Genomic DNA, 23,761 nt, shown 5'->3' with positions numbered 1-23,761 from the left:
GTATGTAGTTATGTAAAATGTTGAATGTACTTAATGTAGTAGAGATTGTCTGCATTTATATGAAACATTTAATATGCTTTTGTTTAATATTATTTTATTGCAAATTGGTTTAATTAATGAAACGTTTTGTGTATTAAGTCGAAGGCTTATTTAGCATTAACTTAATTTGATAGTTGGCTTTTTGTAATGAGAATTGCTTAAATAATGTGTTGTTGGAAAAGTCTAATAAATTAAATCGATTAGAGAATAGTTTGTTTTAAATAAAGTTTGGTAGGGATTGAAGAGTTTAGAGAATTTCACAAAGCAAAATAAGCAGCAAAGTGTAATTAAACTTAATAAAATTTTAAAGCTATTAAAGTTTGCTGTCTATAGGTGTATAGAATAAAATTATAGTAAGAGTAAAGAGTTATATTCTACTGTGTCGAAACTTTAAAATTATTCACAAATCATCCACCCACTAAATATGCTACAAAGTGTAAAAGATTTATTTTACATATCAAGTGAATGTGCTGATTGACAGCTCGTTTGAATACTTCATCAAGACTTTTCTGATATTGAATTAAGAGCTAAATCAAAATTATAGCACAGAATTTGTTTAAGATTTAAAGTATATAACGAATCTGTTAGCAAATTTAAAGCCACGCCTATTTGGAAGTAGGCGTCGTCGATAATTATCGCTTTTGTAATGTCAACATTATAAATTTGTATGTGCAAACATTTGAATACGATATCAAAAACTCAAAAATACTGTTTTCGCTTATATCTCTGCCAATTATGGACCAATTTCAGATATTAACATTTTATTTTGATTAACAACAGTGTGTCACGTTTGCTATCGTTCGCATATTAATGCAATTACAATGAAAAAAGCTCAAATAAAGTTCAATTAAGGGCATATTTTCCATATGATTTGGTTATACTTTCGCATTATTGTAGCTAAATCTTGGATTGTAATCAGTACTCTGCGATTGCTATAAGCAGGGAAACCGGAAATATGCCCTAAAAAAGCGTTTTAAGCGCTTTAAAGATGCAATAAAAACTTTAAAATATGCTCTTAAAAAAACAAACTTTTACATAATTTTTAACCAAAAAATATGCTTTTATTTTAAAAAATCAATACAATTCATTTCTAAAAAGGTAAAGTAACATAAAATAAACAAAAATAACATGAACTAAAACAAGTATAACAAAAAATAAATACAACTAAAAACAGTAGGAACTTAAGCTATGAAAAGGCCTCGAGAGGTATTTTTTAATGATATTTTATATAAATATAAAGTCACTTCTTCAATTAAGGTTATTATTGCAATAAATTACAAAATATTGACTTAAATTTTCAAATAAAAATCGTTGTCTATTGGATCTGAAAACATTTTTATACATAGAAAATGTTCTTTCGACATCAAGTGATGTAAGAGGAGCAAATTTAAAAGACAATATTTCTTTAACACTTAGAACGGTTATGTTTGAATTAGAACTAAAATTTGATATTTAGATGGCGCTATTATTAAAATAGTGCTTATTTTATATTAAAAAAAAGCCATCTATTTTTCAATTTTTAATTTTAAGCACAGGAATAAAAACCTGTAACATAACAGCGAAAAATAAGTAAGACAAAATTTGTTTTTGATAAAGTCAAAATATGATATTAAACAGTAAAATATGCTCTAAAAAAGCAAAAATATGACATAAATATGATCTTAAAACAAATATATGCAAAAATATGCATTTAAGGGTAAAATATGCACTAACAAATCGAGGCCAAAATTCTTAAATAGTTCTGAAACGTGTAAATATCTTATCCATGTGCTCATTAGGCTCACCAGAAAAAACATGCATTTGCATATTTTTATTTCCCTGGTTATAATTTTATTTTAAAATAAGTAAGAGACATATATTCGGCTGTGCCGAATCTTATATACCCTTCACCAAATTATACTTAAAAATATTTTTTTTTTAAATATTTTTATTTAAACAAAATCAAAAATTTTTTTTTAATGTTTTAAAATTATTTTTTTTTCCAAATTGTTTTTTAATATTTTTAAAAAAAGTTTTTTTAAAATTTTTTTTTTTTGAATTTTTTTAATTAATTTTTTTGGAAAAAGAATTTATGACAAAAAAAAATGTTTGATGAAAAAATATTCGGGTTTTTCTGATCATTGTATGTCCAACTTACTATAGTCTTATATACGTCGTTGCAAAGGTCTTTGAAATATCTATCATTAGATATCCATATTGTTTTTTTTTTTTTTTATTAATGACTTAGTAATCCATATATAGGTCAAAAATAGGTCAAAAATCGAGGTTGTCCTAGTTTTTTCCTTATATCTCAGCCATTTGTGGACCGATTTTCTCGATTTGAAATAGCGACCGAGCCGGAATTTCGAAGATATTGATGTATGAATCGTGTATGTAATGTGGAAATTACAAACGGAATGACAAACTTATACATACCCTTGCTACTCGTGGTGAAGGGTATAAAAATTGTTTACAAATTAATACAATCAAAATTATAAGAGGCCAAAAAGATATAGGTTAGCATTAAATGCTACATTTTATTTAATGTCGAGTTCCTATACCTAAATCATTGTTTGTTTTTAGAACTCAGTGATGGTTATAAGCAAGTGGCTAAACCAAAACTGAGAGATTTTAAGTAAAAATAGTCACACCAAACATTTTATTTTGATTTTCAAATCCTTCGAATATTAATAACTACAATTAAAATGTAAAGACGTCAAGATTAATTAGCAGTAAATATTTTATTTGATTTTGTTCATATTCTGCTATAGTTCTAATCATGTGTCTGTAAAAATTTATTAAAATTTACAGACTTTAATTAACATAAAAGTTGTGCATAGAAAAATCTCAATAAACCTTTCAACGTTTAGATACAAATGCTAAAAATAAAGAGACGTTTGGGTTTTATAAATGCAAGCAGTAAAAAACAGAAAATGATTTCTCAATGGGATTAGTTAAGATTAATCATGGAAATGGTATATACTTTATAGGGTCTCAAATGAGTATTGTAGAAACTGCAAACCGAATAATAGTAAAAATTATGTTCCCTGATGCAGTCGTTCCCATGTTTATTGCAAATATATTGGAAAAACCAAAAAATAAAACCTACTTTTTTCTAAAATGCTATTGAAAAATGGCAACAAGAAGAAAATTTATAAAGATTTATGGTGTACGATTTCATGATTTTGCGGGATTTGCAATAGATGGCGTATATTTTGAACACGGTTTTGGTTTTTAATAACTTGTATGTCATTTTGAAGGGTACATATCTGTTATTTATTCTCACTTCGTTATTGAATATTATAGTGTAAACAACAAAGTTTTTTTTTTTTTTTCGAAAATGTCGAATTTTGTACCAACTAATCGTCATATGCGGGTAGTTTTGCTTTACTTCTTTAATTTGAATAATTGCCCCTGAAGCACACCTATTGCTTATCAATGCTTATGGCAAATGTGCTCCATTGGTTTAAACGTGCAATATATGGTTTGTGCGGTTCAGAAGTGGTGATTTTGATACGGAAGACAAAGATCGCCCAGGCCAGCCATAAAAAGAATTAGAGGCATTACTCCATGAAGATTGTTGCAAAACCCAACAAGGCTTACAAAATCATTGGGAGCAGTAATAACAGAAAGCTTGCGAGCAGCAGGGTTCATACAAAAGCATGGAAATTGGACACCAAACGCATTGAAGTCGAGAGAACTTGAAAGACTATTCAGCATGTCCTAAAGAAAATTACTTTTGCATCGAGTCATCTGCATCGATCGATGCAGAACGCTCTTTCTGGGATATGCTTCACTTTGGAACAGAGTATCCGATATTGGGTTGATTCCTTGATGAGCAGTTCTTTTGGCTCAGAATCCATATGTTGCCAGAAAGATGGAAAGACGTTATACCTAACAATGTCCAATACTTTGAATAAATTTATACTGTACAAATTCTTGAAAATTTAAAAATTTAAAGTCACCCAATACAATAAAAGTTTTAAAAAATTGTAGTACAAATATTTCATCATGACAACTATTACTAGAGATAGTTTAAAAACGCTTTAAAAAGCCTTTGTTCCAATTCGCAGTTTTTGTATGAGTTCTTTTTCTTGATCTTTGAAAAAACTGTATTTTGATCTAAAAATAGTATTATTAATTTGCTGGCGAAAACACGAATAAAAAGTGAAATTTTGTTTCACTTCAAATGCGTACGAACGTCGCGTTCTTGATCGCGGAATTGCAAATGAGTATTGTAGAAACTCCAAATCGAATGATAGTAAGAATTATGTTCAAATTCGCAAATTTTTCTAGACGTAGTCGAAATCGTGTCGCGTTCTTGATCCCAAGTTTATTGCCAATATATTGGAAAACCAAAAGATAAAACCTAGAAATAAATTAAATTTAGAAATAAGTGTGTCAAAAATGTTTGGGTTATAATTTCAGCTTAGTCTTAGATTTGATGAAGAATTTTGAAATATTCTTTAAAAAATGTAAGTTTGAAATCTACAGTTTATTTAAATATATAAGGTATTATAGTAAATATGAAAAAAATGGAAAATTTTGTGTCTTTTACGATTTATAATAAGTATTTAATGGGTGTGCTAGAAACACCTGGTGCTCCTTAAAGCAATGATACTTAGAAACAGTCAATAACACATTAAAAAACCTTTTTTTATAAAGCCACTACCATTTAACTATTACTAAGTAAGTGACAATTAACTGGAAAAATCCTAGGGCTTTTGAACCCAAACAAATTACTACACAATATGGCCTACTTTTAAGCCCAACAGTTCGTGGGAAATCAAACAGCTTTAATTGTTTAAATGTAATTTAAAGAAAAAAACAGAATATTTAATAATAAAATAATAGATAATAATTTAAACAAAAAAAGAAAAGTGTAGTAAGTAAATACTTTAGGTTCAATCTATACATTAAGCAGGTGGTGAATACGTGATAAATATAAAATAGCATGATGCATGAGAAATACTACTAGTAATTAAACGCTACAATGAACGACCGCAATTAATCAATCAGTTTATAAATTCTGGTTAGCCAGGAAAATGCCCACATACATAAATTGTTAAATTAAATAAATTTCAACATACATAAATTAAGTATTACTGAGAATGAAAAAATAACTTGTAATAAAATTAATTGATATTAAAATAAAATTATATTACCATTTGTGTTCTATTTGCAGGCTGTCAATAAACAAATTAAATATCAATGTAATCAATTATGACATCAAATGTTAACACACGACACCTTGGCCTCTATTTGTCCCTAAAAACTGTTAATATTCAAAAACAAATTCAAGACAAACTGAATTTTTAGCATATGAATACAAAAAAAAAACAGAAAAGCAACACAAGAAATTTAATTTCAATACAAAAGAAACAGAAAAAAGAAAAACTTATTTACTCTTTTAACAAAGAAAATAACAGAAAAGAAGATACAACAAAAAAATCAATATAGTACATTTAATAATACAATTACTGCTATAATTTAATTGTATTGACAAATAACAGCAGCAGAAACAATAAAAATAATCAGTCAGTCAGTCAGTCAGAGAGACCGACAGAAAGAAAGACAGCCAGACAGACCCTTCTTCAGTATTTTATGTCCTGCCATCATTATCAGCAACACCGCCGCCAACACCATCACCACCTCCAGCAGTATTGAAAAAGTCGCTGCTTGGCCACAACGTTTAACATAAACGAAGAACAAGAAGAAAAAATAATAAAAACCACAAACAGGACAACAACCGCCATTAAAATAACAGTTAGAAAAGAGACACCACTTAAGCCTGAGAGTAAGTGTGTGCGTGCTAGTAACTGAGTGAGTAAGTGAGTGTGTTTAGCGCCGCAAATATGGGAAAGAAAAGCTCCAAATTGAAACAGGACACCATTGATCGTTTAACAACGGATACCTATTGTAAGTTAATTGCATAATTATTTTATAATAATAATAATAGGAATAAGAATATAATAATCATATAAAATATATATAAATAATTAAATAGCTAATTCTACTGCTATTATTAATTCAAGCAATTAGATAATGTTATGCAAAACCAAACAGCTGAAAGTTGAGAATACAAGATAATATGGGAGTTGATTATATGCCTACTGTCAACTTCTAAACTATTTAATTTGTTTGCAAATTATAGAGGAGGATCTACTACTTTGGAAAATGTAACTAGTAACCAATTGAAATGTTGGTTTTCAAAGTGAATCACCAACATAATCTTACGGCTGGTAACTTTAGCTAAATGTGAACCCATTATACAATAATTTAATATGAAATTATAGGATTTTATTAGTTTAATTCTGGTATTTCACTACTTACAAAATAGCATTTTAACTGCTTATAAATATGCCATTACTTTAATATCACTAAAAATACATAGTTACAAGTAATGACTTAAATAACTCATTGATAGCTAGGACTTACAGAAGACGTTATCAATAAATTTATGCAAATATCTAGAAATGAATCAGTTGTATAATTTAATTGGGGTATTCACACGATGTGCTATATCATATCGTCATAAAGTTTTACCAAAGAATATAATAAATATATAATGTGCGTCATTTAGAAGCAAAATTTCTTATGGCGGGTTGTATCATTACAATAGTTTTAAAAAATTGTTGTTGTGCTTGTTTTGTCATAACTAAATAGTGTAAATCTAAGTCGAAAGAGAAAAACTCTTTATCGAGCCCTTGCAACGACGCACAGTGGGGCAAATTATATAACAAAAATATAAATTTTGATACAGGCGGAATTTTTTAATGCGGTTTTTTTGTTTGATAGGTGAATTTTTTATCCTTATTTTGGTATATTATTTTGGATATTAGGTTGTGGTGTAATGTACTTATGATGTCTACAAAATTTATAGTTATGTTCTTAAGAAATATTAGCCATAATTTAAGTAAAACTTTTTTTTTTTGCAGTTTACATATGAAATTTATAACAAAAAATTGAGTATTTATTGTATTGTATAATATAAAGGTCTTTCTGAGTCCGTCAAAACCGACCATATAATACCCTAAACTAAGTAAATGAGCAAAAACATTTTTCTTTTAAAATAGCAATAATTTATATTCGTGAGCGATTTTCGGAAGTGGCCTTACATGGGAGCTATGACCAATTATGACCCGATCACCATGAAATTAGATCGTGTGATTTATGTCTATATTACTACGTTTATACGTAGCCTATTCCCAAATAATTATTTGCAATTAACTAACTCTCTGTTTATATGTCACTTTGGTAACGGAAAATTCTTATTTTTTTAAATGCAAAAATTAAAGAATTAAAAATTCTTGTTTGTCTTACAATTCAATTAATGCAAAAACGCAATGAAATATTTAAAATACGAAAGAAAAACTAAAAACGTTAAAAAATATGGCAATGTTTAAAATCTAATTTGCAAATAGTGTCGTTAATCAGGAATTGTTTTCGTGAGTTAGCTATTTGCAAATAAAAAAATAAGTCACTGTTTATACGGCAAATTTTTCTAATTACAATATTTTTATTTGCGAATAAGCCTTGCATATAAACGTAGTATATGAAAGTTATTTGTGTTTAATTTTGTGTAGCTACCAACATTTTAAAGAGATATATACTTATTAAAGTAATTTTCGGAAGAGGGGCTTATATTGGAGATATGACTAATTATGGATCTATCACCATGAATTTAAATCGCCTGATTTATGTCTACATGAAAGTTATTTGTGTTTAATTTTGTGTAGCTACCAACATTTTTAAGAGATTTATGTTCGTTAAAGTGATTTTCGGAAGCGGGCCTTATATGGAAGTTATGACTAATTATGAACTGATCGTCATAAAATTTGGTGACACGACTTCCGTATACATAAAACTAATTTGGAAAGGATGTGTAGATACCTATATTAATTTGGCATTTATGACGGATAAAGTCCAATTTCGGGAACATTTATATGGGGGATAGGTGAAATAATGGACCGATTTTAGCCAATTTTAATGGGAATGGTCCTTGGGCCGAAAAAATTTTATGTTGTAAATTTTATGGAAATATCTTCTAAATTTCGACCTGTACTTTGTATATAAGAAGAGCAAAAAAGCGGAAAACGAAATGGGTATTTATATAAAGAAGAGAGTAAGTACTTTAAAATGGTACTAAGCTTTTTACAAAATATTAGGAATTCCTTAGGTTTCTATTCCATCAAACCTTAAATTTATGTTAAATTTAACACATTTTTAAAAATAATATAGAAGCAATTTCCATAGTGGTGGAATCATATATCTAAATTGAAATTAAAGCTATGAAACCATTTTAAAGAAAACCGTTTACCTCATAAAAATCGCTTTTGTAAATAAAAAGTTATAAGCGATTGAATTTTCAAAATTTATTACAAAATCCTACTTTTCAGTCAGATAATAAAAAGGTGCATATTGAATCACCCTGTTTATAGTGAAAAATTGGCGGCAAAATATAAAAAAAAGTTTTTGACCGTTATTTCAAAATTAGCAACACTGTGCGACACACAGTTGTATAGAAAAAAAATTATATGGAAATAAATATGTAACTTTTAAAGTGTAAGTCCGATTTGAATGAATTTTCACGTGCAGAAAGAAGAAGTGTTGTCGAGTTTAATTTTTGAACTTAAAACTTATGGACGCACTAGGGGCGCGACCAAGGGTCCTCAAAGTAGGACACCTCGTGTATGTTAGATTTTTAAAACGATCCAATTTCTTCGTTTATGTTCCGATTTCAAAAAAATTACATATATAGAATCTCATAGTCGAGTACTACAAAAAACAACTATCAATTATTTCTTATAGCTTAGGAGATATTCTCATTTAAAATTTAAATTTTCAACATTTTTACCCACCCTACTCCAGTTTTTTGATAGCAGCGGATCCAAATATTTCCCGATTTTCTCCAATTTTTCTTTATTGGAGTAAGAACACATGTATGTGTCAATTATAAAAAGAGTTATAAGTTATATGTATTTTAATTTAAACAATTTTAAAATGCAACTTTAAGGCAAAAATTCTCAAATCGCATGGTCGATATCAAAATATAAGTAGTAACCTAGTTTATTCTTAATTACTTTGTAAAGGATTCCGATAACTCCGCCCCAGATATGGATATTATAACAAAACAAGTAAGAGCGCTATATTCGGCTGTGCCGAATCTTTTCTACCCTTCACCAAATTATACTTCAAAATAAAAATTTTTAATATTTTTAGATAAACAAAATTTATTTTTTTTGCAGTTTTTTAATTTTTTGTAAAAAAAATTTTTCGAATTGTTTTTTTAATTTTAATTTTTTTTTTTTAATATTTAGCAAAAAAAAAAATGTTGGTGAAAAAAAAATCAGGTTAAAAAATATCTTTTCCGATTTTGACCCATTGTAGGTCCAACTTACTATGGATTTATATACGTTATTGCAAATGTCTTCGAAATATCTATCATTAGATATCCATATTATCTATATTAATGATTTAGTAATCCAGATATAGGTAAAAAATCGAGGTTGTCCTGGTTTTTTCCTCAGCCATTTGTGGACCGATTTGGATAATTTTAAATAGCAAACTTCTCGAAAACATGTCCGACAGAATTATTGAAGATTTCGATCTCGAAGATATTTGGGGTCTTCAGAAAATTGATTTCAACAGACAGACAGGCAGACGGACATTGCTTAATCGACCTTCTCACGAGGTGAAGGGTATAAAAACTTGGACATGGTGACATATCATATTTGTCATATCGTCCATGGACATCTTTTCAATATTTTTAAAGAAAAATTTGTCTTATTTATAAACTAACAGCGGCACATAGTTGAGATTCTATTAATCTATTATAACACACCACTATTTTATATAATAAACTATAATCAATAGAAGAAGTCCTGAAAAGCAAAGCTATTAAATTAAAATATTTATAAGAAACTTCCAACTGTGTGCTTTCATAATACCAGGAAATACATGATTTCTTTTTGTTTGAATTATTTATTATATTTTCTAACTTAAATTGCAATAATAGCAGTGCAAATATAGTTTAGTTTAACCAATTGAATTCTAGGAAAAATTTATTGCAAACCCAGAGAAATCGTAGCATGATATAACTTAAAAGAATTGTTTAGAAACAAAAGCTTTTTAAGAAAATTCAATTCATTTTTGTATTTAATTTAAATTTAGATGTTTTTGTTAGCAACAAAATTAAACAATTTTATTACATACTACAAAAGCCACTACATTTGTAGGATATTCTTTTACAATGTAGCTGAATTTACACCTTGAATAAAAAAAACACTCACTTAGTTGCCACAACATCTTGTGTTTTACCATGTGTTGCCATTAAATAACCTTCTACTTAAATCTATTATAAATCAACTACTGCCTCTTAAGATGTCTTAATTATATGAAAAATATAACCACTAACATAAAATATTGAATAAAACAAGCTGGGAAAAAAAGGTAAAATCCATATGATACCACACAGTAAATATATTTACTCATATTCACATTATATTCTATAGTTTTCTGCTTTTTTCCAGCTATAAAAGCCCAGCTGTTAAGCAAGTAGTCAATGTATCCCTTAAAGACAGTAATTGTCAATAATGTCTGACTATTTGGCTGTGTCCGATTTATTTATTTTGGGTTATTTGACACATATGTGCTCTTAGAAGTGCAGTGTGAAGTCAATTGGTTACTTTATACATCCCAGGTAATCTATCATGAAGTCAATAGTCACTTAAGTGTCTCTATGTAATCTAGAGTGTAGTCACTTTAAAATTTAATTCATACAAACTGTTATATACTAATTGTGCTCATATAATTCTCATACTGTTTATTTACTTTTTGCTTCAGTAGACTGATATCCCATGTAACCTAACGTGAAGTCAATTGTCACTTAAGTGTCTCTAAGTAACCTAGAGTTTGATCACTTTAAACGTTTATTTTGTACTGCACCTTAGAAAGTAGTTATTTTAACCACCAGAAGTAATCTATTGGAGAGTTGTCGGAGGAAGGTTTGTTTACAAGCAATCGATTATTGGACTGTCTATGATATGTCGTTTTAGATGATAATTAGCACCCGTACATATTAAAATGTACGTATTCTAGGTAACCGGTATATGAAATCAATGCTTTGACTACTTTTGACCAGCTATCAGAAAGTGTTATTACAATCCAAAAGGGTTAAAAGAACTAGTCACTTAGCTCACTTAACTAGTTGTCCTCCTAAATGATAGGTAAAATCACTAGCTCGGGACAGAATCCTAGAACTGTTGGGAGTATACACTTTTTATTTATGTTCTCTACCTTTTACACAATCACATGTGTTCATATTTGCATGTGTTGTAGTCAATTTTGTACAAGTTTTGTATCTGTAAGATAAATGTGGCTATATATGATTCAGTTTAATGGTAGAAATATACACACTTACAGAGAGCCTCAAAAGTAAGTAAACACCACAAATTATTTGATTTTTTTAAGATAATAAAAATCCTAAAGTCGATTAAAATTTAAAAGTTTTGGTTTGTTGGGGATTCGTCTGAATAATAGATTCGGTTTTTTTAAAAAAAACATTTAAGTCGGACTATAATGATTTTCATGATCTTAAAAAAATCAAAAAAAAAAAAAACACTAGTGTTTACTCACTTTTGATACTCTCTGTATGTAACTACTTACCTCTAAAATCCTATAAATATAAAATAAAAACATATAAACCAACGAAACCATATCCTTATTTTAGATATATGTTTTATACCTTAGAGTAAAGGAAAAAAAGTTTGTAAATTCCATTTGAATTAAATTCAACATTAATTTGGTTTTAGCATTTATGTACTACAGATATTTCTACATTTCTACACTCTCGCATAGACATACTTACAACATACTTAAGTGTAAAAATAAAATAAGTATGTGTTAAAGGGGGATGGTATTCCACTAACAAGTTAAAGTGCTAACCGTATTTGGCTGTGCGGAATTTTAAGTACCCTTCATTTGTGTACTAAGTAAATAAAATACAGTTTTGTTATGATTTTTGTTAAAAAACACATTTCAGTAAATAATTGGGAATGTAAATTTTAGAACGGTTTTACATTTTTCTTAAATGCAATGTAAGTCATTTATCAGTCTCGGACCAAATGTGGTCCGAGACAAAAACTGTAAAATGTTCATTTTAGGAATTTTTTTTTTGCGAATTATGGGATTCGTTTCATAAATGTTTGTCCTTGATGTATTAAAACATCCTTTTTTAAGGTTGTTATGATTTTTAAATGCCGTATCTGCCGTATCGTGTTAATCCAATTTGTAATATTTTAAGTTTATAAATTTTAAGTTTTAAAATTTTTAGCGACTTTCCTACATTGAAAATGACAGGATAGACTTCAGCGGACTAAAAGAATGAATTTTCCCTGTAGTGTGTTATGCGGTCCCAAAAAACTAAACAAATTTAAAATATTGGAATGAAATATGTCGATTTTACATACTAAAAAAATCATGAAATTTGTTTCAAAAAGATCAATACTTTTTATTTTGAAATTTCCTTGCGTTACCCCTGAATTTATCTCGAACTCGTTTGATGTGATTCCATCTATAACCATTCGTATAGTGCGATCTCTAAGAAAGCTCGAATACTTCGAAAGAAGTTATTACCGACACCAAAAGCAATAAGAGCACCATGCCACACTATTTTGAACGCCTTGGAAATATCACCACTTTACTTTCGCCAAAACGGTGAATAGAACGACACCATTTTTGCGATAGGAAAAATTCTCCAGTGGAGCATCCTCTACGACAATCATACTGGCGATTGTTAAGTAAATTTTTGGACTTCAAATATTTAAATATTTGCGTTTTAGTGGTCACTGTACTAACCACCTTTTCTATAGTCTTTAAAACATAGTTTATTGGAATCTATTGACTTAACAATTAAATTTTTTGAAGTCATCGTTTATGTTTTTTTTTTACAAAACTTTCTTATTTTTTATAATAAACTAACCTTGATTAAGGTAAAAATGCAATTGTTTTGATTTTATACTTATAACCAGATGGTAGTTTACCATACCCTCCATAACTTAGGAAAGTGCAGAACAAATTGCTGTTGGACTGTATTTTTCAGGGTTATTAGGCTCTTCCTTTTTAGGAATATATATATTGATTCCTATGGATTCTAATTGCCTTCTCCACGTGTTAGCGGGTCTTCCTCTTCTTCTGCTGCCTTGAGGGTTCCAGTCAATTTCCATCTTTGATATATCATCATGAGGTCTTCTCAAAATATGGCCAACCCAGCTCCATTTCCTCCTTGCAATTTCCATGCGGATTGGTGTTTCGTCTGCTATTTGCCAGAGGTCCCTGTTGGAAACTACGTTCGGCCAAAATATTCGAAATATTTTGCGCAAGCAGTGGTTAATAAATACTTGCAGGGATTGTATGTCGCTTGCAGTACAGTTTCAGGACTCAGTCCATGAGTTCCCATGACTGACTCAATATTTGAGTTAACTGGGCCCACCTGTGCGTTGAAATCGCCGGTAAGAAGTAAAACGTCACCACTAGGAGTGTCTTTTATTATCCTTTCCAGGAGGCTGTAAAAGTCTTCCTTGTCGTTGGGGTCCGAGACTTCAGTGGGGGCGTAGCATTGAATGCATGTGATATTACGTGCCCGGATGTGTAGGCGAATAGATATAATCCTATCAGAATGGGGTTTCCATGCCATTAATGCGCTCCTTGCCTCTCTAGAAAGAAGGAATCCTACGCCGCTCGATCGAGGGAGTCCACTTGGCTTGCCAGAATATAAAAAGGTAATGTCACCATTAGTTGTTATTGTGCCATAATCAGGCCATCTTGTTTCACATAGACCGAGAAACAGAAGGTTATAATTCTTAAACTCCTTACATATTTGGGCCAGTCTTGATGGTTCAAGAAGCGTTCTAATATTGCATGTTCCGAATCGTGTCCTTGATTTAAAGCTAAAAGTCGTCAACAGTTGGGGATCGTTTTGGTTTTCATTCGTTGTGGTTTCTGTAATCCGGAAAGTTTAAGATGAACCGATGATTAGCCGATTGCATCCGATTCTGGTAACGGGTTGCCGATCTGGTAACGGTTGAGATTGGCTATTGAGTGGCGCCAACTACTCGCCACGTCATTCCAAGGATCATTGGCAACTCGGGTATTTACAGGAGCTCTAAATGAGACCCCCCGAGACTCTCCCCTTGAGACCGCTGAATTGTCCGCGACTGCTTATTTCATTCGCAGCATCCCAGCATATCTACTGGGGTTTCCACTATCCGCAACCCGTGGACGCGTCTGATAGCACTCAGCTATGCTTCACGAGGCAGTAAGTACCATGTACCATAAGATTTTATGGCTACTAACCGCCACTAGGTAGAGGAATTGACGTGACATTAACAACTTTTCAACATACAGGAAATACGCCGGCACGGTGTGAAGTGCAGAAAAAGTTGGGTAATGGACGAGCTAACGTCGAATAGTACTGCTTTATGACGAACGCATCTGATACTTTTAATAGCACAAGCTCGAAATAATATACTTGGCATAGTCACTAATACTCTTTCGAGTTCGGACAGTTTTTGATCACTTTCCGGGAAGTGAGAATTACTTGCGAATAATTCAGCTAAAAGTTTAGTTTTATCAGTGAATGTTTGGTAATCCTTTAAAAGAGTCGGAATTGAGGAACTAGTATTATCCTTTACGCTTTTAACGAATGACCAAAAGCTTTTACTATCCCGGAAAGCAGTAAAAACTTTATTACGAATCTTTTTTTGGGCCTTAGTACTTTGACATACAAAGACATCGCTTTTTTGCGTAGCGAATTAGATTCTGTGTTATTGCGCTAGTTCTGAATGCTTCCTCTCTGGATCCGATTGCAATTTTGCACTTCTGACTATAACAAGATTTTTGTGCAGGTCTATCTTCAACAAATAAAATCGAATACTCTGCTTTAGCAATCGGATCAGCCAATAAGAAAAGTCAGATTAATTTCCAAAATATTTTGAGTCTGTCCTGTACCCTGTGTATTGTAGTACGGAAAAGTAATATATTTCTCAATATTATTAATGACCTACTGACATTGTTGTGTTCCACGTACGCATGTGAGGATATTGATTCACTGAAGTCACTTTCTCTGTCATTATCCTGCTCTCTCAGGTTACAAATCTAAAATACTGGGTAATCTATTTTTTATGATTTCTATTAGATTTAACACATGTGAATACATTACATACATTAGAAAATATAAAAAAATCATTTAATTTTAACAAATTTCCAATTTACATAAATCCTATTTTAAAAACTTTAACAACAACTTAAACCATTCAAAATCATTTAACTTGCAAACTATATTTTTGAGTTATGAAGGTCTTCCATTTCTTAACAATAAAAAGGATCAATAATATATTTCATTTCGTTTGTTACATTTAGACCCTCATGAGTATTCGAAATGTGTTACAAACTTCATTGCAAACTTAAGTATACGAACCCTCATCATATATGTATGATGGATGGATGGTTGCTTTGAAAACTTAATAAACCGGAAACTAAATAAAATAACTGAAATTCATTAAAAAAATTGTTTAAATAAATAAACAGAAATACTTAAACAAAAATTTTACTTTTGTTATCTTCTCGCTCTCTCTCTCAAAACATAGAAACACATTCATGTGTAAAATACGTGTGTGTGTATGGTTGGTTGACTTTTCCGAATGGGAAATCTGATTTGTAAAATAAATACTTGAACACAATTAAAATTTTCTGCAAAACACCGATTTGCCAACCACAGTAATTTATACAGTTATGCAAAACAGTGGGATAGATTAGGAAATGAGTCATAAAAGTCTACATTAATTGTATGATACTTATATACCCTGTAATTAAATTTGAGAACTATGCAAGAAATATTCTGAAAGCTTATTTTGTCTGTGCCAATATTTCATATAAAGGGTCTTCCAATAGGGACATTGACAGATGATAGCGGACATATTGTTGAAGCTACATCTGTCGAATTGGCTGTCGTTTAGTAAGTTTGTTTTGCTAAATCACCATGGACGGATATAGCGTTTAACACCACGTACTTAAAACCCGTTTGTACGAATAACTAACAAAAAAAATGAAAGTGACTACACTCTAGATTACTTAGAGACACTTAGGTGACAATTGACTTCACGCCAGATTACCAGGGATGTATAAAGTAACCATTTGATTTTTCTATGCACTAATAATAGCACATACGTGTCAAATGACCAAGTGGTCAGACATTAGTGGCAATTACTGTCTATAAAGGATACATTGACTACTTGCTTAACTGCTGGGTTGATTCTAACGGATCACTGTGTCTAGGGAAATGTGTATTTGCATTTTTTGAATATTTGAAATATAACAGCACAGAAATTGATTTGTTGATGATTTATTACTTTAGCAACAAAATAAAAAACATGCTGCCAAATGTTACGCCCAATTAATTTATGTATTCGCCCAACTTTAGCCAATAAGTAACTGCCAAAAATTTCAAAAAGGTTTTCAAAAATAAATATTAAAATCCATTTCTAGCATATGATTTATATGTTTGAATATTTTAGCCAATTTCCTCTAAATAAATAAATCATTTTATAACAAACTGATGTATTTTGTAACAAATAATTGGCCAACAGATTCTCTAGATTGTTAAATTCTAAATTACTGCAAAACGACAAAATAAAAAAAGGAAAACAAAATATGTATTTCAACTTAATTGTTTAACACATTTTCCTCTCATAAGTAACAAATTTGGGTTGTATTAATGTTTTTGTTAAATTTTGCTATTTATTTATTTGTTTTTATGAGGGGTTTGTTTGCTCAACTAATTAAAATTCCATACATGTCATTGTTTTCCTTAATTCTGTGGGTTTGTGGCCAAATATTATCCTGTGTATGTTTGTGTTGGTATGTCAAATATGTTTGGAGGACTTGAAATTAGCCTTGTCATTGTGTATTTAAATTTTGTTAACAAATTTGTGCCATAAATTTATTAATTGTAGAGCATAGAAACATATTAAATTTGATTAATTGTTTTAGAAAGATTTTTTATGGAAAAAGGAACTTTTATTTGGTATTAGTTTTTGCAAGAGCAATAATTTAAAATTATTAAAATTTAATTATAAAGAATTGCTTGTTTTGTATCTATTAATCGAAATTAATCGCGAAATAAGAAAAAGTTTGAACAGCTATATTTATATTTAGAACATGTGCAATAGCAATAACAATTTTCTCTTGTTAGGTTTAATATATTTGTGTAAATTTAATTTGATGAAGAGCGATGGTCTATGCAGCCAATATTAATAACTCATCTCAACTAACCACTATAGATTTGATGCATCATCAAAATGGTAAAAATTTTTAATATATTTATACCCTACACCACCATAGTGGGGAGGGTTTGTGCAGATGTTTGTAACGTCCAAAAATATTAGTCTAACACCCACCTTAAAGTATACCGATCGACTTAGATATTTCGATCAAATTTGGTACATATATTTTTTCGGCCCAGGAACAAAGCCTATTGCAACTGGCTAAAATCGGTCCATTATTTCAACTAGCCCCCATACAAATGTCCTTCCGAAATTGGACTTTATCGGTCATAAATGTTTAACTTATTAATGCATCTCCACAACTTGCGCTCCAAATAAGTTTTATATATACAAAATTCATGTCACCAAATTTTGCTACGATCGGTCCATAATTAGTCATAGCTCCCATATAGACCCGCTTCCGAAAATCACTTTAACGTGCATAAATCTCTTAAAAATGTTGGTATACTCACAAAATTCAACATAGTAAACTTTCATATAGACATAAATCACACGACCTAATTTCATGGTGATCGGTCTATAATTGGTCATAGCCCCCATATAAGGCCCACTTTCGAAAATCACTCAAAAATATAAATTATTGAAATTTTAAAAGAAAAATGTTTTTGCTCTTTTACTTAGTGTAGGGTATTATATGGTCGGGCTTGACCGACCATACTTTCTTACTTGTTTTTTTTAAATTGTTAATAATTTATGATAACTCATAACGGGTTAGTCCGATATTATTAGAGCAAAATTAGAAAAGTTAATATTTACATAGACTTTAATCTGTTTATATATTGCATTTTAAGCGGCTCAGTAGCTTCGGCGTTATAATAACAAATTGAAGCAAAAATTATATTTTTTACGTGAAAATAGCTAAATTTTTTGTTTTAAAAAAATCTTGAAAAATCGAAAACGGCAGAACTTGTTCACGTTTTTTACTTTGTCTCAAATCCGCATAAATCGCAACAAAATGAGTTACCGAGGATTAAAATCGATGGATTCTTTTCGAATTTATTCACAACTTAGTAAATTCGCTCATTTTTGCATAATTTTAGTTTTTTGTTTTATATACATAAAATTGAGTATTTAATGTTCTTCTTTCGATTAAATGAATTTTGAATACATTTTCCTCATGCTATGCAAAAATGTTCACATTTATATTGCGTTTCAATCGGCTCAGTAGTTTTGGAGTTATAATAACAAATTTAAACAAAAAATATATTTTTTATGTGAAAATATCAAATTTTTTTCTTTTAAAACAATCATGAAAAATCGAAAAGGGCAGAAATTGTTTAGATTTATTACTTTGTCGCAAAGTCACATGTAATAGGATCTATATGCGATATCAATCATATAAATCTATGAATTCTTTTCGAATTTATTCACAATTAAGTGAATTGTCTCATTTTTACAAAATTTTATATACATCAGATTGAGTAGTCAATGATGTTAATGCGATTATAATCGCCAAATAATCGAATACTCGAATGAATTAATTTTGAAGCAAAAATGTTTAAAAATTGTTTAAATAATAGGGTTCTATAGCTGAAAAGTCGACTTTTCGACTTTTCGACCTTTCGACTTTTTCCGTTTTTTAAAAAGTCGAGTTTTTCCCAAAAAAATATTTTTTTTTTTAAATTTATTTTTATATTTTAAGGAATTAAGGCCTCTTTAGTAATAATTTGTGGTAAAACATTGACTATTTGACACAGTTTGTTAATTTATCCTTTTTTTACGAAAAAATGGAGTTACCCAGTTTTTTCAAAAAATATTTTTTTCCTTTTATTCTTATATACATTAGTGTGTCTTATTTTCATGGGTGCTCAAGCATAATTTTAAAGCCTATAGGGTAGAGTATTTTTGAGATTTTTTTGAGATCTTTCGGAAGAGGTTTAGAGGTCGCTTAAGTCGAGTTTTTGCCAAAAAACGGGTTTGTCGTCCTTTTTTTGAGTTTTATTCATAACTTTGTCAAGACCCACGATTTTTATTACTTTTGAAGACACAGTTTAAAAGAAAAATGTCCATACTTTATTTTTGTGTGCAAACATTTTTAGTTTTTGTAATGAATTGGCTCATTAAGGTGCCCTACATTACAAATTTTCGAAATTTTTCCATAAATTTTGTAAATAAGGCTTTAAAATTTTTATGAAAATGAAAAAAATTAACAATGCAGTTTGAAAGATCAATTAATTCTTAATAATTTAGAGACAACAATTTTTGAATTTGCTTTTACCGTTCCTGAGTTATATAAAGAAAACGAAAGCTTTTATGTACACAAAATGATTTTTATACCTTACACCACCGTAGTGTAATCAAACTACAAGTCGCAATTTCAAAGATAGAATTTGGTACAAGCTTTTCTATTGCCACATGGAAGAAGTATATTGAATTTGGATGGAATCGGTCCATTATTTCTACTAGACCCCATACGATTGACCTATCTAAAAATAGATAAGCTCTCATAAATATCTTAGTTATAAAGATATCTAAACCAAATTGAGCACAAATAAGTTTTATATATGCTAAACTCACGCCTACCAAATTTTGTAAAGATCGGTCTATAATTAGTTATAGCTCCCATATAAGGTCCACTTCCGAAAATCACTTTAAATAGCATAAATCTCTTCAAAATATTCGTATTCAAATAAAATTCAATCCAAATATGTTATATATATACAAAAGTCATGTCAAGAAATTGTATAACGACCGCTCCATAATTAGTCATAGCTCCCATACAGAGCCCATTTCCGAAAATCATTTTAACGAGCACAAATCTCTTAAAAATGTTGGTACATTTTAAAAGAAAACTGTTAAAAGAAAATTGTTGTCCATAAATTATTAAGAATTAATTGATCTTTCAAACTGCAATGTTAGTTTATTTAATTTTCATACAAATTTTAAAAGTTATAAAGCCTTATTTACAAAATTTCTGGAAAAATTTCGAAAAATTGTAATCCTATGGCTCCTTAATGAGCCAATTCATTACAAAAACTAAAAATGTTTGCACACAAAAATGAAGCATGAAAACTCAAAAAAAGGCCGACAAACCCTATTTTTGGTAAAAACTCGACTTGAGCGACCTCTAAACCTCTTCCGAAAAATCTGAAAAAATTCTCAAAAATACTCTACCCTATAATCTTTCGAATTATGCTTGAGCCCCCACAAATTTTTTTTTTTGGGACACACATCAGAAATAAACCGAGTTTTTTTGCTTGTGTTAGGTTAAAAAATTTAATCCAATTTGTTCTATTTCGCTTTTTCTCTCCTAGTTTTCGAAACAACATCAATTTAAACTTTTAATTTTTTAGATTTTTTAAGAAAATATGAAGTTACCTTGTTTTTTCAAAAAAAGAATTGAAATAAATTTTAAATGAGAAACAGTATCAAAATTTCGATCTGACAGAGTGATAGTAAATTAAATGTACTTTCTACTTTTGGTGTTATCTCAATTTTCGAAAAAATGGAGTTACTTAGTTTTTCCAAACAACCACATATATATACTTTGTGAGGTCGCAAATGAAAAATGTAGAAATTACAAACGGAATAACAAAATTATATAGTACATATACTTATTACTCATGGTAAAGGGTACAAAAATGTTTTTGCTAAAAACATAAAAAGTTGTCTCACATTTTGGTTTATAACTTAATTTTTTCTAAATCGATTTTTCTATATTTCATTACCGAACTATATAGAACAAAGATAAACAATTCAGGAAAGTCTTATTTATTTCTATTTTGTATTGTACACTTGAGCGTGATTTACACATACATACGGCCATAGTTAAATTTGATTAAAATTTTAAATAGCAATAATACAAGTATATATTTTATATGATCCTAGATGAGTATTTCTAAATATTGCCCAATGAATGATAAACTGACATTTCCCTTGAGTAATGTTGAAACACTGATAATAATACATATTATTTGGTCAGCTTAAAGAGAATTTGTTATTACTTTGAACAAAATAAAGACCTTGATTTTGTATAGCTTTTTATATAATTTTTGCTTAAATGCAAATACTATTTTGCTATAATAACAACTAAATACTAGTGAATGCTTTGCAAACCAATGAAATCATAAAATTCCATCATTTAAATAAATCAAACAAAAAACGAATAAAAACCACTTTTCCTACTTTATCCTTTCGGAACACAAAATATTCTTGTATGGATGTATGTATGTGTGATATATAGTATAATTCCAATTTGTGATTTGTTATTTTCTTACGTTTCTTTTACTGAAACATTTCTTCGATATATAAAAACTTTGTTTAAACAGTAAAGAGTTTTTTTTATGTCTTTTTATATTCAAAGATCAAGTTTTGTGTTGTTATTGTTGAACTGGTGACATTTTCATCCATATCGAAAATTACTTTTTTCTATACTTTTAGTTTTATTTTGAAATTTTTTTTTATTTTTTTTATTTTCCCAACTAATGTCTGTCTGTGGCAGTTTGTATGACTATTTAGTACAGAGACACAGACGCACATTTGAAAAAATGTAAATTCTCTTAAGTATTTTTTGTAAAAAAAAAAATACTGCAAGTACTGCTTATGTATAGCCAATACTGGGATGATGATGGCATGATTTTTAACAAATATTCGTACATGTGTGAAATTCTTTTATTTTTTTTTTTTGTCATTCATTGATGAAATTTTTCAAATCTATAAGACAATCTGCTAGAGTGACATTCCCATTACACATTTTAGATTTTGTTAGTTTTTATTCCTTGGTCTTTTGACAATTTAATGATGCTTCTAAAGTTCAACAAAAAAATAAAAAGGAAATTTTATATTTCAACCTTATTTAAGCTTTTGACTGGTTTTGTTGCAGTTGCAACAGTAGAATTCATATAAAAAGCACTTTACGTTTGTTCAAGTTTTTGATTGCAGTTGAATGTTTTAAACAAAATGTTCGTAAAGGTAGCAAAATACTTAAATCAAATTGTGTAGAGTTTTCTAAAGCAGATTCTTTGTATGTTAATGTGGATTTGATTTTTTTCTTTTTATTTTGTTTGTGTGCTGTGGTATAAAAACAATAAAAATGTTATTATTTTAAATGGATTGTTGAGATTGAATAATTTTCCAAAAGTATTTTTAGTGCCATATTTGTGATGTGTTCAAGTTTTTATTGAATGAAGAAATGCATAGCAGCTATACTTATTTTTTTGATTGAAATTTATGCATTATTAGCTTTATTAAAATGCTAATGAGTATGAAGTACATTTACAAACGAATTGAAATATTTAATAATATAACTACTTTAAAAAGCAATCAGATATCATAGGAAAGAGTAATGGTTCAATTAAAATATACCCAGAAACATCTAAATCTAATGATTTGTAATTACTGAATAACTTACTTCTTAATGACTACTTAATAACATCTGAATAAAAGACTGAAACCTATAGTAAACGACTCAGAATTTCACGTGTTTGCCTAATTTAATATTTAAAATACAATAATTGCAAAAAGATTTCTAAATATTGTGTGTAGTTCTTAATTGTATTGTGTCTAATTTAAACATGCAAACACCTTTAGTTCTGATAGTTGCAATATGTATCTGTTACTTGTGTACTTTGAGTGTACATTTACTTGTGTTTTGTTTTTGTTACAATTTCAAAACACATGTAAAATTTACACTCAAAGTACACGCTTGTAAGCACATACGATTTTCTAAAAATGAGCGAATTCACTTAATTGTGAATAAATTCGGAAAGAATTCATCGATTTTTATGATCGATATCCCATGTTATTCCTAAAACATATGGCTTTGCGCTAAAGCAATAAATCTGAACAATTTCTGAAGTTTTAAATTTTTCATGATTTTTTTAAAACAAAAAAATTGGATATTTTTACATAAAAAATATATTTTTTGTGCTTCAATTTGTTATTATAACTCCAAAACTACTGAGCCGATTGAAATGCAATACATATGTGAAAATGTATACATAGCATGGGGAAAATGTTTTCAAAATTTCAATCAATCGAAAGAAGAACATTAACTACTCAATTTTATGTATGTATATCAAACAAAAAAAATAAAATTTTGTAAAATTGAGCGAATTCACTTAATTGTGAATAAATTCGAAAGGAATCAATCGATTTTTATGATCGATATCTCATTTTGTTGCTATTGTACGTGGGTTTTCGATAAAGCAATGAATTTGAACAACTTCTGCCGTTTTATATTTTTCTTGATTTTCTTAAAACAAAAAAAAATTTTCTATTTTCACGTAAAAAATATATTTTTTGCTTCAATTTGTTATTATAACTCCGAAACTACTGAACCGATTGAAACGCAATATATATGTCAAAATTTGTACATAGCATGGGGAAAATGTTTTCAAAATTAAATCAATCGAAAGGAGAACTTAACAACTCAATTTTATGTATATCAAGCAAAAAAAGTA

General features: G+C 29.1%; 1 protein-coding gene across 1 annotated transcript in view; it reads left to right on the top strand.

Annotated features, from left to right (window-relative positions):
* Window positions 1–5,205: 5,205 nt before the first annotated feature.
* Window positions 5,206–23,761, top strand: part of LOC135957494 (frequenin-1) — a 60,422-nt gene continuing 41,866 nt past the window's right edge. Inside the window, exon 1 of the mRNA XM_065508243.1 lies at window positions 5,206–5,937. Within this exon, the coding sequence (XP_065364315.1) occupies window positions 5,874–5,937 (64 nt within the window). The 5' untranslated portion in view covers window positions 5,206–5,873. The remainder of the gene's footprint in view (window positions 5,938–23,761) is intronic.

Source organism: Calliphora vicina, chromosome 4 (assembly GCF_958450345.1).
Source record: "Calliphora vicina chromosome 4, idCalVici1.1, whole genome shotgun sequence".
Taxonomy (NCBI): domain Eukaryota; kingdom Metazoa; phylum Arthropoda; class Insecta; order Diptera; family Calliphoridae; genus Calliphora; species Calliphora vicina.
Note: the sequence above shows the minus strand (reverse complement) of the source record. Positions and strands in the feature narration are given on the sequence as shown.